Raw genomic sequence first — 17,443 nt, 5'->3', positions numbered from 1 at the left:
ATATACATAGATTCCCTAGAATACACGGCAATTAATAACAATAATATCTTCTCAAACATACTTTTCTGGTCCAGATATGTCAATGACACTCTGGTTATTCTACATGACAGAACGATAAATGCAGCTACCACCCTCAACAATTTAAACAATATAGATTCTAATATAAAATTTATATTGGAGTCCGAGTCCAATAACTCAATAAATTTTTTAGACCTTACAATTAAGAGACTGCCTTCCTCACTAGAATATAATATCTACAGAAAACCAACACAAACAGCGGCAACTATCAGAAGAGACTCCACACACCCATACACACATAAGTGCGCCACTTACTACAGTATGGTAGACCGAGCATTAAAAATACCATTATCTAAAGAAAATCTAAAGAAAGAACTGAATACCATACGTGGCATCGCTAAATATAACGGATATAATTCCTCATTCATAGAACGCATTATCAATAAATGTAAACACAGACTAAAGTCAACATTAACCAAAGACAGACCTAACCCCGCCCTATACGCCACCTTCACTTTCAATGAAAACATACACAGTGTAACTAACATCTTCAAGAAACATAATATTAAAATTTCGTACAGAACCAACAATAGAAATATAGAAATAGTGCACAATTCCAAGTCGATAAACAAATCCGACATTCACGCAAAGTCAGGTGTTTATCGTTTCGAATGCAATAACTGTTTATCCTCATACATCGGACAGACCGGAAGAAGTTTCAAAGTTAGATACCTAGAACACGTTAATGCCATTAAGTATAATAGGTTTTCTGCAATAGGCCACCACATACATGACTCAAAGCATAATTTCACTACCATAGAACAAGCCCTAGAAATTCTCAAGAACATATACAAAGGCCCTTTACTCGATGTTACTGAAAACTGTTTTATTTATTTAGACCAATTTTTTAATCCCAATCTAAAGCTCAATGAAATTTCAGAAAAATCTAATATTCTTTTCGACTTCCTAATCGAAGTCTTTAGAGGCATCAAATCCACAAAGAAGAAATTGATCTTTTACGCTCTGCACAACACTCTCCTATGTCGCACACTACCACTACTCCATCCCCCTGACCCGCCTTAAACTCCGCCTTCCCATCCCTTCCACACCCCTCCTCTCTCCTCCCCCCACCTCTCCTTTTCCTGCCCCTCCCACCTCTCCTCCACTCACACTCAACTTACTCACATCCATCTCACTCGTCCACAACCCTTCTCACAACACACAACCAGCACGCTGAACAAGGCGAGTCCCATATTCCATCACATTCGGCCGCGAACCCATCTTTAGCTATCCATTTCATTAACTTAGCTTTTCTTCCTTTTAAGCTTCATCACCTATGTTGAGCTGAGACGACCTCAAAATTCAACCTTATTCAACCACTCAACGTCAGGCGTACCGGCCTTAAACAAATATTTGATGGTTTTGCCAACCACACACAACACTGGACCTGGACTGATATATCTCCATTGATAACAACAGAAGAGTGGACAATTTTACTGCATCGTTTTATTATTATGCTAAGACTTTTACTCTCATTCATCAGATCAATTTTATTGTACAATACCTACCTACCTACCTCATTAGACTATAACGCCTCTATGCGTTATATTATGCCATCATATTTTACTCATTATTCATCTAGCTCTTAATGTAAAAACTGTCAATCATTTGTACTTTGCAATGCATGTATCGTGTATACAATTTTATGTTATGTACCCTGCCCACTTTGTGATTTCTAGCTGATGATGACGCCATTAAGCGTCGAAACCGGTACTAGTAATAATAAATAACACGTTGTGAACATCTTGTACAACACATTTTGTATTGAATAGGTTGAACCTTCTTTAATTCTAATTTTGAATATTTTGCTGACTCATTTCTTTTCGCCGTTCCCTCATCACCTTCTGTAAGATGTAGTTGAGAAGGATTGGGGAGAGGCCTACTCCCTGCCTCACACCTGTCTTGATTTCAAATGCTTCTAGTAACTCTCCAAAGAATTTTACTTGTGACCAAGTGTTTGTTAATGTCTGTTGTATTATATTTGTTGTTTTGTCATTAATTCTAATTCTTCTGACACTTTTATTAATGTGTCCCTGTTGACCGAGTCATATGCCTTTTTGAAATTTACAAATGTCATAATTACCTTCTTCTCTGCTGCTAAAGTTTTAGTTTTGATTAAAGTCTTGGGTAAATATCTGCTCTGCACAGGACCATCCTTTCCTGAATCCTGCTTGGTACTCCCCCAACTCTTGATCTGTGTGATTCTCTATTGTACTCTATTCTGGAGCGCTTTAGACAATATCTTATATGCAACTGACAGGAGTGATATGCCTCTATAGTTGTTAACATTAGTTTTGTATTATCTTTTTTATATAACGGGTGAATGATACCATCCTTCTGGAGTTTGGATTGGGGTTCTTGGAAAGACATCTCTTTCTTTGGAGGCTTACAATTCAGTAATACTTTAAAGTATTTGGCCAAATGTTCACAATTTTGTTTGTTGTTCAGAATCAATTTACCAAAATCGTTCTTGAAGCCAATACTGGGTGGAGAGAATTTTCTAAGTTTTGATTTGGAGACCTTATAGAAATTTATTGTGTTGTTCTTATTGAACTTTTCTTCAATATCCCTTAATTGCTCTCTTTCAAATTTTCATTTGGTGTTTCTGAGAACTGTGGCTGTCAATTTCCTTTGAGTTCTGAACCCTTCAAAATCCTATTTGGTGGAGTTCCATATATTCCATGCCTCAGAAGAGCAGCTTCACACTCATTATTCCACCATGGATGCTTTTTTCCTTTTAGCAAGAAATATTGTATGTTTTTGCAGCTTCTTGGATTTTTTGAGCCATTTCATCCCATTTATGTGTGTTCAATAAATCCAATTCTTTCTGATAGTTTTCTATTATATCTTGGTTTATTTTCAGTTCTTCAATTCTGTACTTTTGTATCCTGAAAGTTTTCTTCTTGGTGGTGTTAGGAATGAACTTCATTTTGATCCTTGTCAGATAGTGGTCTGAATCGAAGTTTGCTCCTTGTTTTACTCTAACATTCATTATTTCTCTGGGGTTATTGGTTGCAACATGGTCAATTTGGAACTCTCCTAGCAGAGTGTTGGGTGACCGCCATGTCTTCATCTGCTTTGGGGTTCTCTTGGACTGTGTGGACATTATTTTCATGTTGAAAGATTTACAGATATCTATTAAACTTTCACCACTTTTGTTAGTCCTATGGTGAGCTGGGTATTTACCTGTCACCTTTCTGTGCTTCTTTTCTTTCCCTAGCTGAGCATTAAAGTTCCCCGTTAGAATCATGGTGTGCCTGTCTGGAGTACTGAATATTTCTTTTTCAAGTTGAGACAAGAACTCCTGTACTTTCTGAGAATTCTTTTTGTTGTCGTCATTAATAGGACCATGGGCATTAAACACAGTATACAGTTTGTTGCCGTTTTTTAGTGTCAGTATAGACAGTCTTGGAAATGGAGATCTGAAATCCACGATGGATTCTACCATTGAGTGGTGAACGAAGGAGGCTGTACCAAGTATTACCATCATGTTCTTGGTTTTCTCAGATTTCTTAACTTTAATGGCAGGTTTTCCCTTTAGTATCTTGAAGTTATCTGCTACTGAGATTTCATTTGATATGTACCTTGTTTCCTGGATGGCTAGTAGTTTTATCTGATGTTATGCAAGTACTTTTATTAGTTCCATCTGTTTACCTGTCTTCGGAAGAGTGTTTACATTGAGTGATCCAAAGAAGTGTTTCTGCTTCATCTTCAGCTTGGGGGGTGATGGACCCTCCAACTGATCTAAACATGATTGGTTAGGGCCCCCAGAATACTGTACCCTAAGACCAACAAGTTTGCCCTGGATTTTACTGGCTGGGCTATTAATTTCCAAACGTTTTCCATCCATCATGGTAGTTGTTGTGCAGTGGCACTTGTGGGACAGAGCAATGCCCTGTCCATGAGTAAAACAAAGACGGTAAGACCTGGAGTTGATTCTTCTGCCCTCCAAGCCACTGGGAATCTTCCTCTGCCGCCCTGGAAACCATTGACTGTGTGGCTTTGTTGCACTCATATTAATCCCCGAGTGTAGGGTTGACTGTTCTGCCATCTCCACCGTACCGAAGTCCACCTACTCTCCCGAAGATGTCATTGAGGTCTTCATTCTCAACCCTGATCTGGGACTCTTATCCGATGCTACAGTGTGCTCTGGGACTCGCATAGGCAGGGGTGCCATTCCCTGGGTAGGACTGCCCCCAAAGAGGGTCCCTACCTGCTACCGTTATTATTATTATTATTATTATTATTATTATTATTATTATTATTATTATTATTATTTCTCGTTTCATTTCGGCCAACTATGGACCACGTCATTTCAACTGTTTCCGTTGAGCTTTAATGTTGGTCCAGTATTCCTTCATTCGTAGACGGTGTTGCTCCTTTCGCTCATTTGTCCATGCCTTTCTAGTTTTCAGCTTCGGCTTTGGTTGGAAACTTTGATGTTCTTGGAATTTTTCTTTTAAGTGGGTCACACCCTTGGATATCTTCAAATGAAATCCCAATCTCCTGCAAATCTTCCTGTACCTCACTGAACCATGCCCCCCCCCCCCTTGCCTTTTTTTCTGGGAGGAAAGTGAAAATGTGGTTGGTTAACCGTGTTTACTTCATCGGCCCATGTGTCCATAAAGAGCAATCCTCCTTTTCTGCATCACATTGGTTATTTTCTCCACATGCGAGTACAACTCCTGGTTGTGCCGTCTCTTAAACTCACCATTGTCTTTGACTGGACCCAAGATTTTCCTCAAAATTTTAGCCTGCAATTTCTGCATCATGCCTTTTTTTTTTTCATGGCGAGACATCCCACCTCGTGTAGAGCCTCTGGCTGGATGACAATGCAATAGTGTTTGATTTTTGCATTCAGAGATATAGATCTTTTGTTATAGAAATTTTTAGTCAGGTGGTAAGCCATTTCAATTTTATTCATGCATGATGCAAAGGCTTCTTTTTTGGACATGTTAGGTTCTATCCATTCACCAAGATACTTAAATTTTTTAACCCGCTTGACTTTTCCGCGAGTTCCGTCTAGTTCACTTGGCGCCAGTTTGATGTTTGTAATGTATTTCGTTTTCTCAAAGGAGATTTGGTGGCCCGCCTTTGCAGCTTGTGTTTGGAGCTGGTTGATCTGCTTCTTGGTCACATCCAAGGAATTAGCGAAAACTGCAAGATCGTCTGCAAAGGCTAGACAGTCAATTGAAAGGTTCTTGTTCTTGTGGCCTAGTTGGACTCCGCTTTCAACTCCTTCATAACTCATTTCTCTGCGGCATTCAAAGATCACTTTCTCAAGAATGCAGTTCAGCAACACTGTTGAGAGTCCATCTCCCTGCCTAACTCCTGTCCGTATTTCAAAGGCATCTGAAATCTCTCCTCTGAACTTCACATTTGAGATGGTGTTGGTGAGAGTGTGTTGGAAGATCGCTCTTGTTCTACTGCCCAAGCAAAATTTCTGAAGATCTGAAGTAAGGTATTTCTGTTAATTGAATCATAGGCCTTCTTAAAATCTATGAACATTACTACGAAAGGCTTGCTCCTTAGTTTAAGATATGAAAGGACAGATTTCAGATTCATAATCTGTTCCACACATGACCGTCCTTTCCTGAAACCTCCTTGGTAACCATCCAGCTCTGGATCTAGCTTCTTCTTCTTCTTCTTCTTCTTCTTCTTCTTCTTCTTCTTCTTCTTCTTCTTCTTCTTCTCCTTCTTCTTCTTCTTCTTATTATTAAACATGTTTACATATTTAATTTATGGAGAGTAAAACTCCTAAATGTTTATGGATATTATTTTAATACACAAAGCTGATATTCCTGTATCCAGTGAAACGTTCAATTTCTTAAGTCACTAATATATTATCTGAGTACTATACCCCATTTTCCAATTGATTTTGTCGAAATTCACTAAATTCTGTCTTACAACTTCAAAACTTACATAAAGTAATCAGTTTGTAACTTAGAGACTTCTGGTTTTCATGATAATCTTCACAAATTTATCTACTATCAGAATATAAAATAAACCAAAAATGCAATTTCGTGACTTAAGGTATGGTTTCCTGAAGAGCGTCACATATGTATATTTTTTCTGCAGTCATGTATTAGTCAAGTTACACAGCATTCTCTAAGAAAGATCCTTATATCACTGTTGTGAGGCTGACTTTGCTGTACAAGAGTGAAAACTGGATGGGCATAGAATAGGCCTATCTTAAAAACTGGAGGTAAGAGACCTGAAAGTATCTAGAATCAACAAATTTGACCATTATTGGTCCGTATTGACTAAGTTCGTGGAAAAATGCCATGGGTAGTTGTTAGGTCCGCCCTGTCAATATATATTATAAACTTGTTAGTTTACACAGTTATTTCAAGAAATGGCCATTCTCTTCATCAGCAAATTTGACGTCATAAACAAAAATTCCTCCTGTTCTAAAATCCGTTAACCTCACTTAACACTAAGAACACAAATAGTCAAAAATGTAAAAATGTTAACATACTCACTAAAATGTTTCCGTTATAATTCTTCAGGCTTATTTCAACATGTGCTGTTAGTTCGTGTCTGGCTGGAGAGTGAGAAGGCATTCACTGTGCTGGTACATTATGTAAGTGAAAAACTCAACTAACAAGTTTGAAAAATTCCACGTTTCCACCACTTTAATTTTATTTGATTATTCCTACATTGAAAGAACATTAATCTATTTAAAAAGGGTACATGTTTTGTATTCTTTTGAAAACATCTTCAGCCGAAACATGTACCATTTTTAAATAGTTCTATTAATGTAAGAATAATCAAAGATTATTAAAGGTGGAATTTATTGACTTGTTAGTTGAGTTTTTTACATACTAAAATTCCACCACGGACCAGTATTAAGTTTATTTCTCCTTATTTTAAAATCAGGCACTCAATTCAACGGCATGGCAGGATTGTTTGATCCACTCTGTTTACATTTGGACAAGAACTGTCATTAGACAAGTTTATCCAATAAAGCTATTTATCATGGGGCAACTCATTTTAAATATGTCTTATGAGGAAGAAAGTCCATAACTGTGTGGAGGATAAGATCTTCTTAGCAGGATTGTTTCTAACAAGAAGCAAGACCATAGATGTTAATTGTTTTAATTTTTTACTTCATCCAAGAGATCAACAGTGGTTTTTAATATGAACTTTTAAATTCCTTCCTCAGCATTAAGGACAAACTTAACAGCTATTAATGCTAGTTAGACAAGCATTATAAAGGAAACTTTTTAGAGAGAGAGAGAGAGAGAGAGAGAGTGTGTGTGTGTGTGTTAAAATTTGTATGTTTTAAACTATTTGTGTTTTTTTACTGTCAGCCACGGGAAAGTGTATAGAATGTATTGTTGCGAGTGGAAATAGTAATTTTTGCGGCAAAACTATCGTGTGCTATCAGCTTATGGGAGGGTGTGCAGTATTTTCCTTGGGTGTCTAGATTGTTTAAATGTAATTCCAGGGAAAATCTCACAGTGATGAAGCTGTAAAAGCCATGTGTTGTGTTTACTACCTAAACTTGTATTCCACTACTTGAAAGAGGATAAGAACTATGTATGCTGATGAAAGTGAGTTAATTATCTTGCAAATACTCCAAATTGTCCAGCTCCTGTAGTATTCCATACTTGTGAATTCTGTATTTCTATATTTCTTATGTAGTTAGCAGTAGTTGTGCATGCCATTGTTCATCACACTAGGTCTCAGGTGTTCACTGCACCATCTAGCCAGCATACCATGGCAACACGTACAGTGCTCATACTTCTTATTCTATATGCTATGATGTATGTGTTGCATTGCAAGGTAATTCTTTCGATAGTATGGATTAGAATTGATGATTTGAGGAAGTGTGTGTAGTAGTAACGTGGGGTGGTGTTTCTTTTTTCCATGACAAGAAGTTGGTTTTGAATGATCTCAAAATCCAAAAAGCCAGAAAGAGTGAATGTGTACTATACAGGGTGAACAGAAAATGCTGCAAGTGGAGGTCGACATGCAGTTCCTCGTCGAAATTCACAACAAATGTTTATCTTGCAAAACCTAGTCCCACCAATAGGTTTAATAGAAATGCGAGTTAAAAAACGAGGCTCTGGCAACGCTGTTGCAGCATGCAGTGTGGCCAAGCACAGGTCGCATGAACTCGGCACTCTGCCGGAACTGTCTCATTAGCTCAGTGAGACAAGGTAATGCCATAAATGCCTGTTGTGCGGACACGCCGATGTTCGAGTTGCGTTTGCGCCTTTTTTTTTTTTTCAGTTAATGTATGAAATTGTGTCCAATGTACACATCCACAATGCAGTACACTATGTTCTCTCTTACCGTTACAGTTACCTTTATTTAAACATTCAAACATAACATGAACTTCTTGCAGACATAAACGACCACTTTGTTTCGTCCATGGCACAAATAAAGCCAATACGTAGAACATAATAGTGGATACAGTAACATCGTCTCTATCCAATTCGGTACAAGGATACACAATACAGATCAGTAGGTAGGCTACACTGGATTGCCCATTATGCTGCGCGCAATCATTCCATAGTATACGTGTGACGTCCAGTCTTATCTTCACAGAGCCGGTACGTACACTTACAAGCAACATTCATTTCACAGCAGATGTTCAAAGCAATCACCTTGCATTTGCAAACACTTCGCCACTCGCTGGAGCATACTTTGCCGGACCCTACGCAACACACCTGCATCCACCATTGCCGATGCAGCATGCACGCGAGCTTTTAGGTCTTGTACGTCCAGAGGTGGAGCACCATAAACATATTCCTTTAAGTGTCCCCACATATAAAAGTAGTGTGGATTAAGGTCCGGGGAATGTGGAGGCCAGAACATTGGACCTCCACAACCGATCCATTTCCCTGGAAACGCTTCATTTAACCAGTTACGCACAGTTATTCCGAAGTGTGGTGGTTCGCCATGATGCTGAAACCATAGCTGTCGCCGAACACCAAGTGGAACATTTTCTAAAACGTCAGGCAAAGTATTGCCCAGAAATGTACGATAGTGGGGCGCATTCAACTCGTCCGGCAATGGGTAAGGGCCTAAAAGCACTCCTCCCACGATTCCAGCCCACAGGTTTATGCCAAAGCATGCCTGAAAGCCATGTTCACGGGTGAGATGTGGGTTGTGGTCAGACCAATAATGGTTGTTGTGATGGTTGAAAATACCTTCCCGAGTGAAGCTACATTCATCATTCCATATCACATTCTTTATAAAATGTTCGCTATTTTCAACTTGTTGCAAAAGCCATTTACAGAAATGTACTCATTGAATGCGGTCTTCTGGCCACTGGTGTTAAGTTAACGTGTAATGATATGGATGCAGTTTTTCGTCGTGCAACACGTCAACAACCAGTGTTTGAGATACCTGGAACTGCTTTGCAATATCACGGGTACTTCGCCAAGGTGATTGGTAAACGGCTTCAAGAATGTCGTCCTCTCTTTTTGGATTACGTCTAGTCCTTGGGCGACCTCTGTCCACTACTTGTGGAGAAAGATTACTGGTTTCCCGCAGGTGTTGCTCAAGGTGATGCAAAACATTCTTATCGGTATGGTGCCTTTGAGGGTACCGTGCTGCATACTCACAAGCAGCATCAGAAGCTTGGTTATCAGATGCACCCAACGCTAAAAGCATATCGACATATTCGCCGTTTGTGTACTCCATCAGGAAGCTACCCTACATGCACTTGACAGGACCTGTTATGGTTGTGCACTGCGTGGTTAGTCAACTCATGCATTGAGTTCAGTGGATCACACTATCATGTGTTCGACTATTGTCATGTGACAACAGGATGTCGTGCTTACAAACACAGTTACACGATGGGAACTAGGGACCTGACGTCACACACACAAAAGAAAAAAAATCCAAACGTAGATTCGAGCCTAGCTCCATGGTGCATGTGGGTTTGATAACCCAGCCATCTACTCAGTGAGCTGCGACGGCGGGTACGGTAGAGTGGGATGATGCGTGTTTTTCTATTAGATTCCGATGTGCTGCAGCATGTGACAGTGTTGCCAGCTTCTTCTTTTTGACTTGTTTTCCAATAGCACCATATTCGATTTGGCTATATAAACTTTTGTCTTGCAATGGGATGAGGAATCGCATGCTGGCCACCAAGTGCGGCATTTTTTGTTCACCCTGCATATACTCTACAGTGTTGCCTTATGATGCCTCAAAAAATAATCTCATGTGATTTAATGGCCCTTTCTTTGTCAATTATGATCATCCTTACACAGTGTACTAATCATAATTTTTGTTCTTTTAGAAAATAGCTGATATCATACGTATCTAATTATCATCCGGTGGACAGGACATTATTGTGCTAACAGTTCTGTTGGTAAAAAGCATGAAGTGCAAGAAGTCTTCTTCTTCATGTCATTAGTTTTAATTTATTTTTGTTAACCATCTTTACATTGTCACATTAACTTGTATGTTGTCTCATTCTGATGTACCATCTATGCATTAATTGCCATATTAATGAATTATTGGTATTCAATAAGCATCTGAAATGATATTCAGAGTCCCATTTAAACACGAATTTGTTTGATGTATTCCTTTTACTTGTTTGTCAGAGTAGCCTATTGGTCGGTTGATAAAAACAGGTACGTCAAGTTTGAGATTCTTCTGATTGTAGATTATTGGGTGTTTCAGATCGCAAAACCAGGTGAACCTCTATATGCTCAAGTAAATCGTGAAAAGAAGAAAAATCGCCAGTATGAGGCTGGTGCAGGACAGCTTCCTCCAGGTCCTGGAGATCTTTGGGGATATGAAGAACCAACTAAGGGAATAGTGATGGACAGTCATAGTGAAAATCCAGCTGGTGGGGACTCATGGGTGTGAAACTGAACATCACTCAACTATCTTTTGTCAATAGTCATTTACGAGATATCCTAGCAATTTAGATGAAGCATTCTAATGTACCTCTTTAAGCCGTATGCTCAGTTACTCCATCAGCATCAAGTTTTAAATAATAAGTGTATATTTTACAGTTGGAGTGCAAGTGAAATAATTGTAAATATAAAAGGATAAGTTGAATGATTGCAATGCTTTAAAAGAAAATGTCCTGACCCGAAAATGGTGGGGAACACAGTTGACGTGTTGAACATTATATTACCTGGTCACTTGTCAGATTGGTGGAAGTGCCATCCAAAGACCCCTATTGAGTCTTATTCTCAGGTTCAGGTTAACTTATAACAGTGAATATTTGTGTGTTGGTGTTAGAACAAGCATTCCATTTGTATTAATGTTTGTCCTTGTATTGCTATATCTACAAAAGGAAGTTATAAAGGAAAAACACAATTTGTGGTAGTGTTTACTTGTGACCTCAAGACATCCCTCACTGGTCTGCGATGTGTTGTTATAACTTCATCAAGACATTATGCAAGTTTATTATATCACATAGAATACTGAATAGTTGGATGAGTTACTGTGAAAGATGCTACATGTGCAAGAACAAGACACAAGATACCCTTTGTAAACCTGCTCATATGTATACATGAAGAGATTTTGTTTTTTATTTTCATTATTATATTACTGTTTTAAATGAAGCTTTGTTTTATTCTGATTTTATATACATACTATTTGGCAATACACATTCTCACTTAAAAATCAAGGAAACCAACACCCTCTCCCTTTTGTATTGTCAACGACAGTTTTTATTTTTTCATGTCATCTTCCCTTTCAATGGAAATTATTGAAGAATAACAGGCAACAACGTGCTGGAAAAGGAAAAATAGAAAATAAGAGAGATTTGCTGAGATAAGTACATAATAGACACATCATAGAATGGGGGGGGGGGGGATACATATATAAAATCTTTATTGGTGTGAGCAGAAAAAGACAGTGTAAAGTGAAATGGTTGTCATAATATGTATGTTCAAGCTATTTTATTTTCAGTGTCATCCTGTTCTATGATGCTTGTCTATTTGTTCCCTTGTTACAGAATTTATTATTCATGAAACTCCTAAATCTAGTATTTTGTTTCATAACACATTGCTGAACGGATGCTTGAGCTTGTCACAAACCCTGTGGACCGGACATATTTTTACTCAGCGTACTAGAGCGTACATGATTATAAAAGTGTACATAAATATTAAACTAGTCAAGATTTTATCTTTAAAGTTGATGGATCTGTCTTTATAAAACCATCTTCAGCATCACTTCCTTATACATCGTTGTCATCACCAGAGTCACTTGAATAAATGAGCACATTATGTTAATTATGGCATGTAGGGTCTTGAATATTACTTCCACTATCAATCTCGCATTCTTTTGCCACTAACTCACAATCACTATATCCATTTGAACGATCATCGGCATACAATTCTTCTAAAATGTCATCGTCAGCTAACACTGTATTACACGAGCACTCCATCTTATCATTTACTGAAGCAGAAAGAAAGTCGACATTTCAAAACTATATCAAAGAATAAAAGAAGGCCATGAATAAAAGAAGTGGTAGATATACATCTACGATTTATTCTACTCAATGTGCAAGTCCGAAATAGGTCAGTATATGGTCAAGAGATGCCACAGAGAGACTGAAAACGAGGTCGTGAATAAAACCGTAATTTCTCGGGGCTCGTCACCGACGTGTTAAATGTGTTTTTTAAGTAGATTGTATATTTTGAAATAGTACTTGGCAACGGGCAGACTTGAAAATCGTCCGCAAATGATATTGTGAATGGTGTTTGTACTCTAAGTTCTGTGATGTACTCTCTAATTTTATATTAGACCATTCCTGTGTTTTAAAACAGATCATACAGAATTATGTAAAAAGAAATGAAAAAAATCAGTGTTCTTACATGAAAAATGAAACGCAAAAGGCAGAATGGTCTACTCTTACCCAGTTCTATACCTCTCCTGTATTATAATTTACTCACTTGAGTTCCACTGTCCCTTGGCTTCAAATTTTTAGTTTTCAATTCTTTTCATCAATGCTCACTATTAAGAGAGTCCAGTTTACTATAGTTGTGTTCTTTCTTAGTCTCTTAATTGATCCACCATTTTAAATACCTTCTTCAATATTTTTTTTCTTCTGTTATATGCAATGTATGTCTTAGACTACACCTGTCCTGTTATGCGTTTTTATTGTGTTTTTTATATGGGTGGGGACAGGTGATGGACTGTTCTGCTGGGTTTTCATGAAAATATTGCACAACACAAGTGGGTGAAATGGAAAACATGTTAGATAGTTAATTCAATACAATTTTATTTACAAGTGGGTACCGTAATTGATGGTATTGTTGCTAAGGATCATTTGAAAGGTAATGGGCCATTGACTGCAAACCAAAGAATATGCGTGAGAACTGTTTCTCCCTGTAAAATAAATAAATAAAAACTGATTTACTGATTTTATTTTTATGCCTGTTACATTATTGATGTTATTTACAATGAACTTACTTATCTGGGCGATTGCCTAGCGACCCGGATGAGTAATTATATAACCCGAGCAGGCTCAAACTACCGCATACCACTCTATCGTTCCATACCAGTCGACGTATGCACTTGTGTAAGTCATGTTATTCTGAGTGGTTACAGTGTGTAAAGGGTATTCGGAAGATAGCAGGTTCGAACCCCCACTGTCGGCAGCCCTGAAGATGGTTTTCTGTGGTCTCCCATTTTCACATCAGGCAAGTGCTGAGGCTGTACCTTAATCAAGGCCATGGCCTTTTCCTCCCCTCTCCTAGGCCTTTTGTATCCCATCTTCACCATAAGACCTATCTGTTCCGGTGCAACGTAAAAAAAAAAAAGAAGAAATTAGATGTATGATTTTCTGTTCAGTGATATGTAAATCATAGGTCAGAATATGTAGTAAATTAAGGAATTCTCACATTGTTAATCCCCATATATCAGACGTAAGATTCTCTATTCAATGATATACGAATCATTGGTCAGAATATGAAGTCGGTTAAGAAATTCTCCACTGTTGGCAGCCCTGAAGATGGTTTTCTGTGGTTTCCCCATTTTCAAACAAGGCACGGCCATTTTCTTCACACTCTTAGCCCTCTTCCTATCCAATTGTCACCATAAGGCCTCCTGTGTCAGTGCGACGTAAAGCAACTTGTAAAATAGAAAAGAAATTCTCACATTTTTGACCCCCATATAACTTTATTGCTAAGGGTTGTAGGGTAACTGTTGATCTCACAATCCTCTTCCATCCTTTTCGATCTTGAGTCCGCTCTTCCCACTTATCAATTTGAATGGTCCGGCATACCTTGTTGATCTCATTCTTCCAGGTGCTTCAGGGTTTTCCTGAAGGTCTTTTACAATTAAGATATTCCTTGTATAGATCTACTGGTGCTCTGTTATCCTGCATCCTCAGTACATGTCCAGCCCAGTGCAGTCTGTTGGATTCCATCACACCCATTGTAGTGTGCTGTTGAGAGAGGGTATAAATCTCATAATTAGATCTCTTCTGCCAGCTTTGAGAGATAGGATTGAACCATGGGCCAAATATTTTTCTATAAACTTTATTCTCAAAGACTTGCAACTGCTGCTGCTCTTTCTTGGTTATACTCCATGTCTCAGATCCATACAGATGTAGTGGTTGAATGATTGTATTGTAGATAATCATTTTTGCATTCCTTGTTTAAAAACTTAGAGCCTAATATAGGGCTCATAGAGTAAAATGCCTTATTTGCATTCTTAATTCTACTTGGCGTTCCTGTTGCCTTCGGTTTTGCTCATCGATTAATACATCAAGGAATTTAAACTCCTCTGCTCTTTTAAATATATATTCCCCAATCTTCAAAGGCAATCTGTCAACCATCTCATGATTCGGTCTCTGTACAACTATGTAATGTCTTTTTATCATTTACCCGTAAGCCAGTTTTTGCTGCCATTTTCTCTAGTTTCACAAATAACTGCCTAATTTCTAATTCATTGCGGCCGATAAGAACAATGTCATCCGCATATGCAAGGACTTTATGTTGTCTCCCCAATATGATGCCCGCAGGTAGAAGAGCTAATTTCCTGATAATCTTCTCCAGTGCATTGTTGAATAGAAGAGGAGATAGTGCATCCCCTTGTCTCAGACAGACCAGTTTTATTCTGGAAGGAACTTGATTTTCTGCCCTTGAGCAAAACACAGCTAACATTACCATCCATACACAGTTTGCACATATTAATTAATTTTATGGGAAAGCCAAACTCCATCATGATGTTCCACAGCCCTTCTCTGTGGATTGAATCATATGCCTTGAAGAAATCTATAAAGAGATAATGAACAGACTCCTTGTGTTCCCACACCCTATCATTAATAGTTTTAATTGCAAATATGTTGTCTGTAGTGGATCTGTTACTACCAAAATAATTCTTATGGTCCCCAGTAACATTTTCAGCAAATGGTTTTAAACGCTGTAAAAGAAGAAAAGACTGAATTTTGTACGCCGTGTTTATAGGAGATATACCACGATAATTTTGAAGTTCTTCCTTATCCCCTCCTTTATGAATTGGGACAATAATTGATCCCTGCCATTCTTTTAGAATAACTTTGTCATGCCATATCCTTAGAATGATCTTATATATGTACTTGTGTACTTTTTTCCACCATATTTAACTCATTGGGCCCGAGCCACGGAACTGTTCCGTGCTTCGACTCGGTGGACCAAATTCCGGACCACGGAACTGTTCCGTTGTCTCATTTTACTACGTAATTCAACTTTTCCTCAAGAGATGGCAGAGTGAGTTGCATTTGTGCTTTGTGTAGGGACTCTTTCTTTGCAATGTTATATGCTCTTTGCTAATATATATCGATAGTGTGCTTGGTAATATTAGTTTGAAGTGGGCTATCTCTAGACTTTGAGATTCGCTTGTAAACAAGATGGCTGCCAGTATAGAACTGATATTTACCGATATATAACCCCCTTTTAGGAAGTAATGATGATTAGGAATGTAATTTTTTCAGTGAAATTAGTAGTAATATTAGTACTAGTGTGAGCAACACTCCTGAAGAACAGATAGATGTGGAAATCGAAGAGGAAGTGCAAAGAGAAGATCGTGTTATAGCTCAGCAGGCGGACTGAGTACGGTCCCATGATGCTAATAAAATGAAATGTTTACTGAATTCCTTGTTCCATAGTTTATGGTATGAAAGCCTTTTGTTTTCATGTATATTTAAATCTTTAATGGTCTTGTAAGTAAGAAATTTCTCATGATATAAAGCGACACTATATTTCCTCCAAAATAATCCCAGTGCCAATGCAGTTTCAATCCAACTAATATGCAGGGCTCAATGGGTTAATAAGCTCAGCAGGAATGTTGTCACTACCTGAAGCTTTATTGTTTTTTAAACATATAATACTTCGTAATACCTCTTTATACGATGGCTCTGGTATTTGTTCTTCTGATGGGAAACTAGATGGTTTACCAATACAGATTTCTGGATCAGTACAATTCAGCAAGGAATCAAAGTATTGCTTACAGTAATTTAATAATTAGTCCTGATCAGTAATTAAATTTCCAGACTTCTCATAATACTTGATCTTGGTTGAAATCCTTTTTTTAATTGTGTTGAACGAGCTCGATAGCTGCAGTCGCTTAAGTGCAGCCAGTATTCAGAAGATAGTGGGTTCGAGCCCCACTGTCGCCAGCCCTGAAGATGGTTTTCCGTGGTTTCCCATTTTCACACCAGGCAAATGCTGGCGCTGTGCCTTAATTAAGGCCACGGCCACTTCCTTCCCAGTCCTAGCCCTTTCCTGCCCCATCGTCGCCATAAGACCTATCTGTGACGCTGCGACATAAAGCCAATAGCAAAAAAAAGTAATTGTGTTGACAGTTCCATACATCTAGCAGATGTTCCTGTTTCTGTAGTCATCTTGGATTGGTTTTATTTGTTGTGTCAGGTAGACTTTTTTCTTTCTACAAAATAATTTACTACATTCTTTCTGTTTTTCTCTGTATAGTTCCTCAACATCTACATTCTTATTCGACTGCAGCCACTTATTCCGCCATCTTGCCACTTCATTAACTGCATCTTGACATGCTTCATCGAACCATTTCTTTTTCTTACTAGCACCTTTTGGTATAACTTTCATTGCTATGTTGTTATGATTTGTTTTGCGTTATTCCTCATTCGTTCACAAACTTGGTAATTTGTTTCATCAATGTCTTCTATAGGATCTTCTCCCAGAATATCAGATCTGTTTTAATTTCCACATTATACTTTAATCTTTCATCCTCCTGCTTCAGTTTCTCAGTGTCTACTTTGCATCTTTCCTCAGTCTGTGACTTACAAGAAGTTTTAGATTTAATTTTAACAGAAGCAATTATCATAATGTGTTATGATCCTATCTCATCTCCTCTGTAAGCTCTGATATCGGTTATGGAGCTTCTATGCCTGTTATCAATTAGTACATGATCTATCTGATTG

The 17,443-nt window shown here is 38.1% G+C and overlaps 1 protein-coding gene across 3 annotated transcripts in view; it reads left to right on the top strand.

Moving 5' to 3' along the window:
• Positions 1-11,618, top strand: part of p120ctn (adherens junction protein p120) — a 914,089-nt gene extending 902,471 nt beyond the window's left edge. For all 3 annotated transcript variants that reach the window (XM_067140690.2, XM_067140688.2, XM_067140689.2), the window contains one exon: positions 10,723-11,618. In XM_067140690.2, the coding sequence (XP_066996791.2) occupies positions 10,723-10,911 (189 nt within the window). In that variant the 3' untranslated portion in view covers positions 10,912-11,618. The remainder of the gene's footprint in view (positions 1-10,722) is intronic.
• Positions 11,619-17,443: the final 5,825 nt, after the last annotated feature.

This window comes from Anabrus simplex, chromosome 2, assembly GCF_040414725.1.
Source record: "Anabrus simplex isolate iqAnaSimp1 chromosome 2, ASM4041472v1, whole genome shotgun sequence".
Taxonomy (NCBI): Eukaryota; Metazoa; Arthropoda; class Insecta; order Orthoptera; family Tettigoniidae; genus Anabrus; species Anabrus simplex.
Note: the sequence above shows the minus strand (reverse complement) of the source record. Positions and strands in the feature narration are given on the sequence as shown.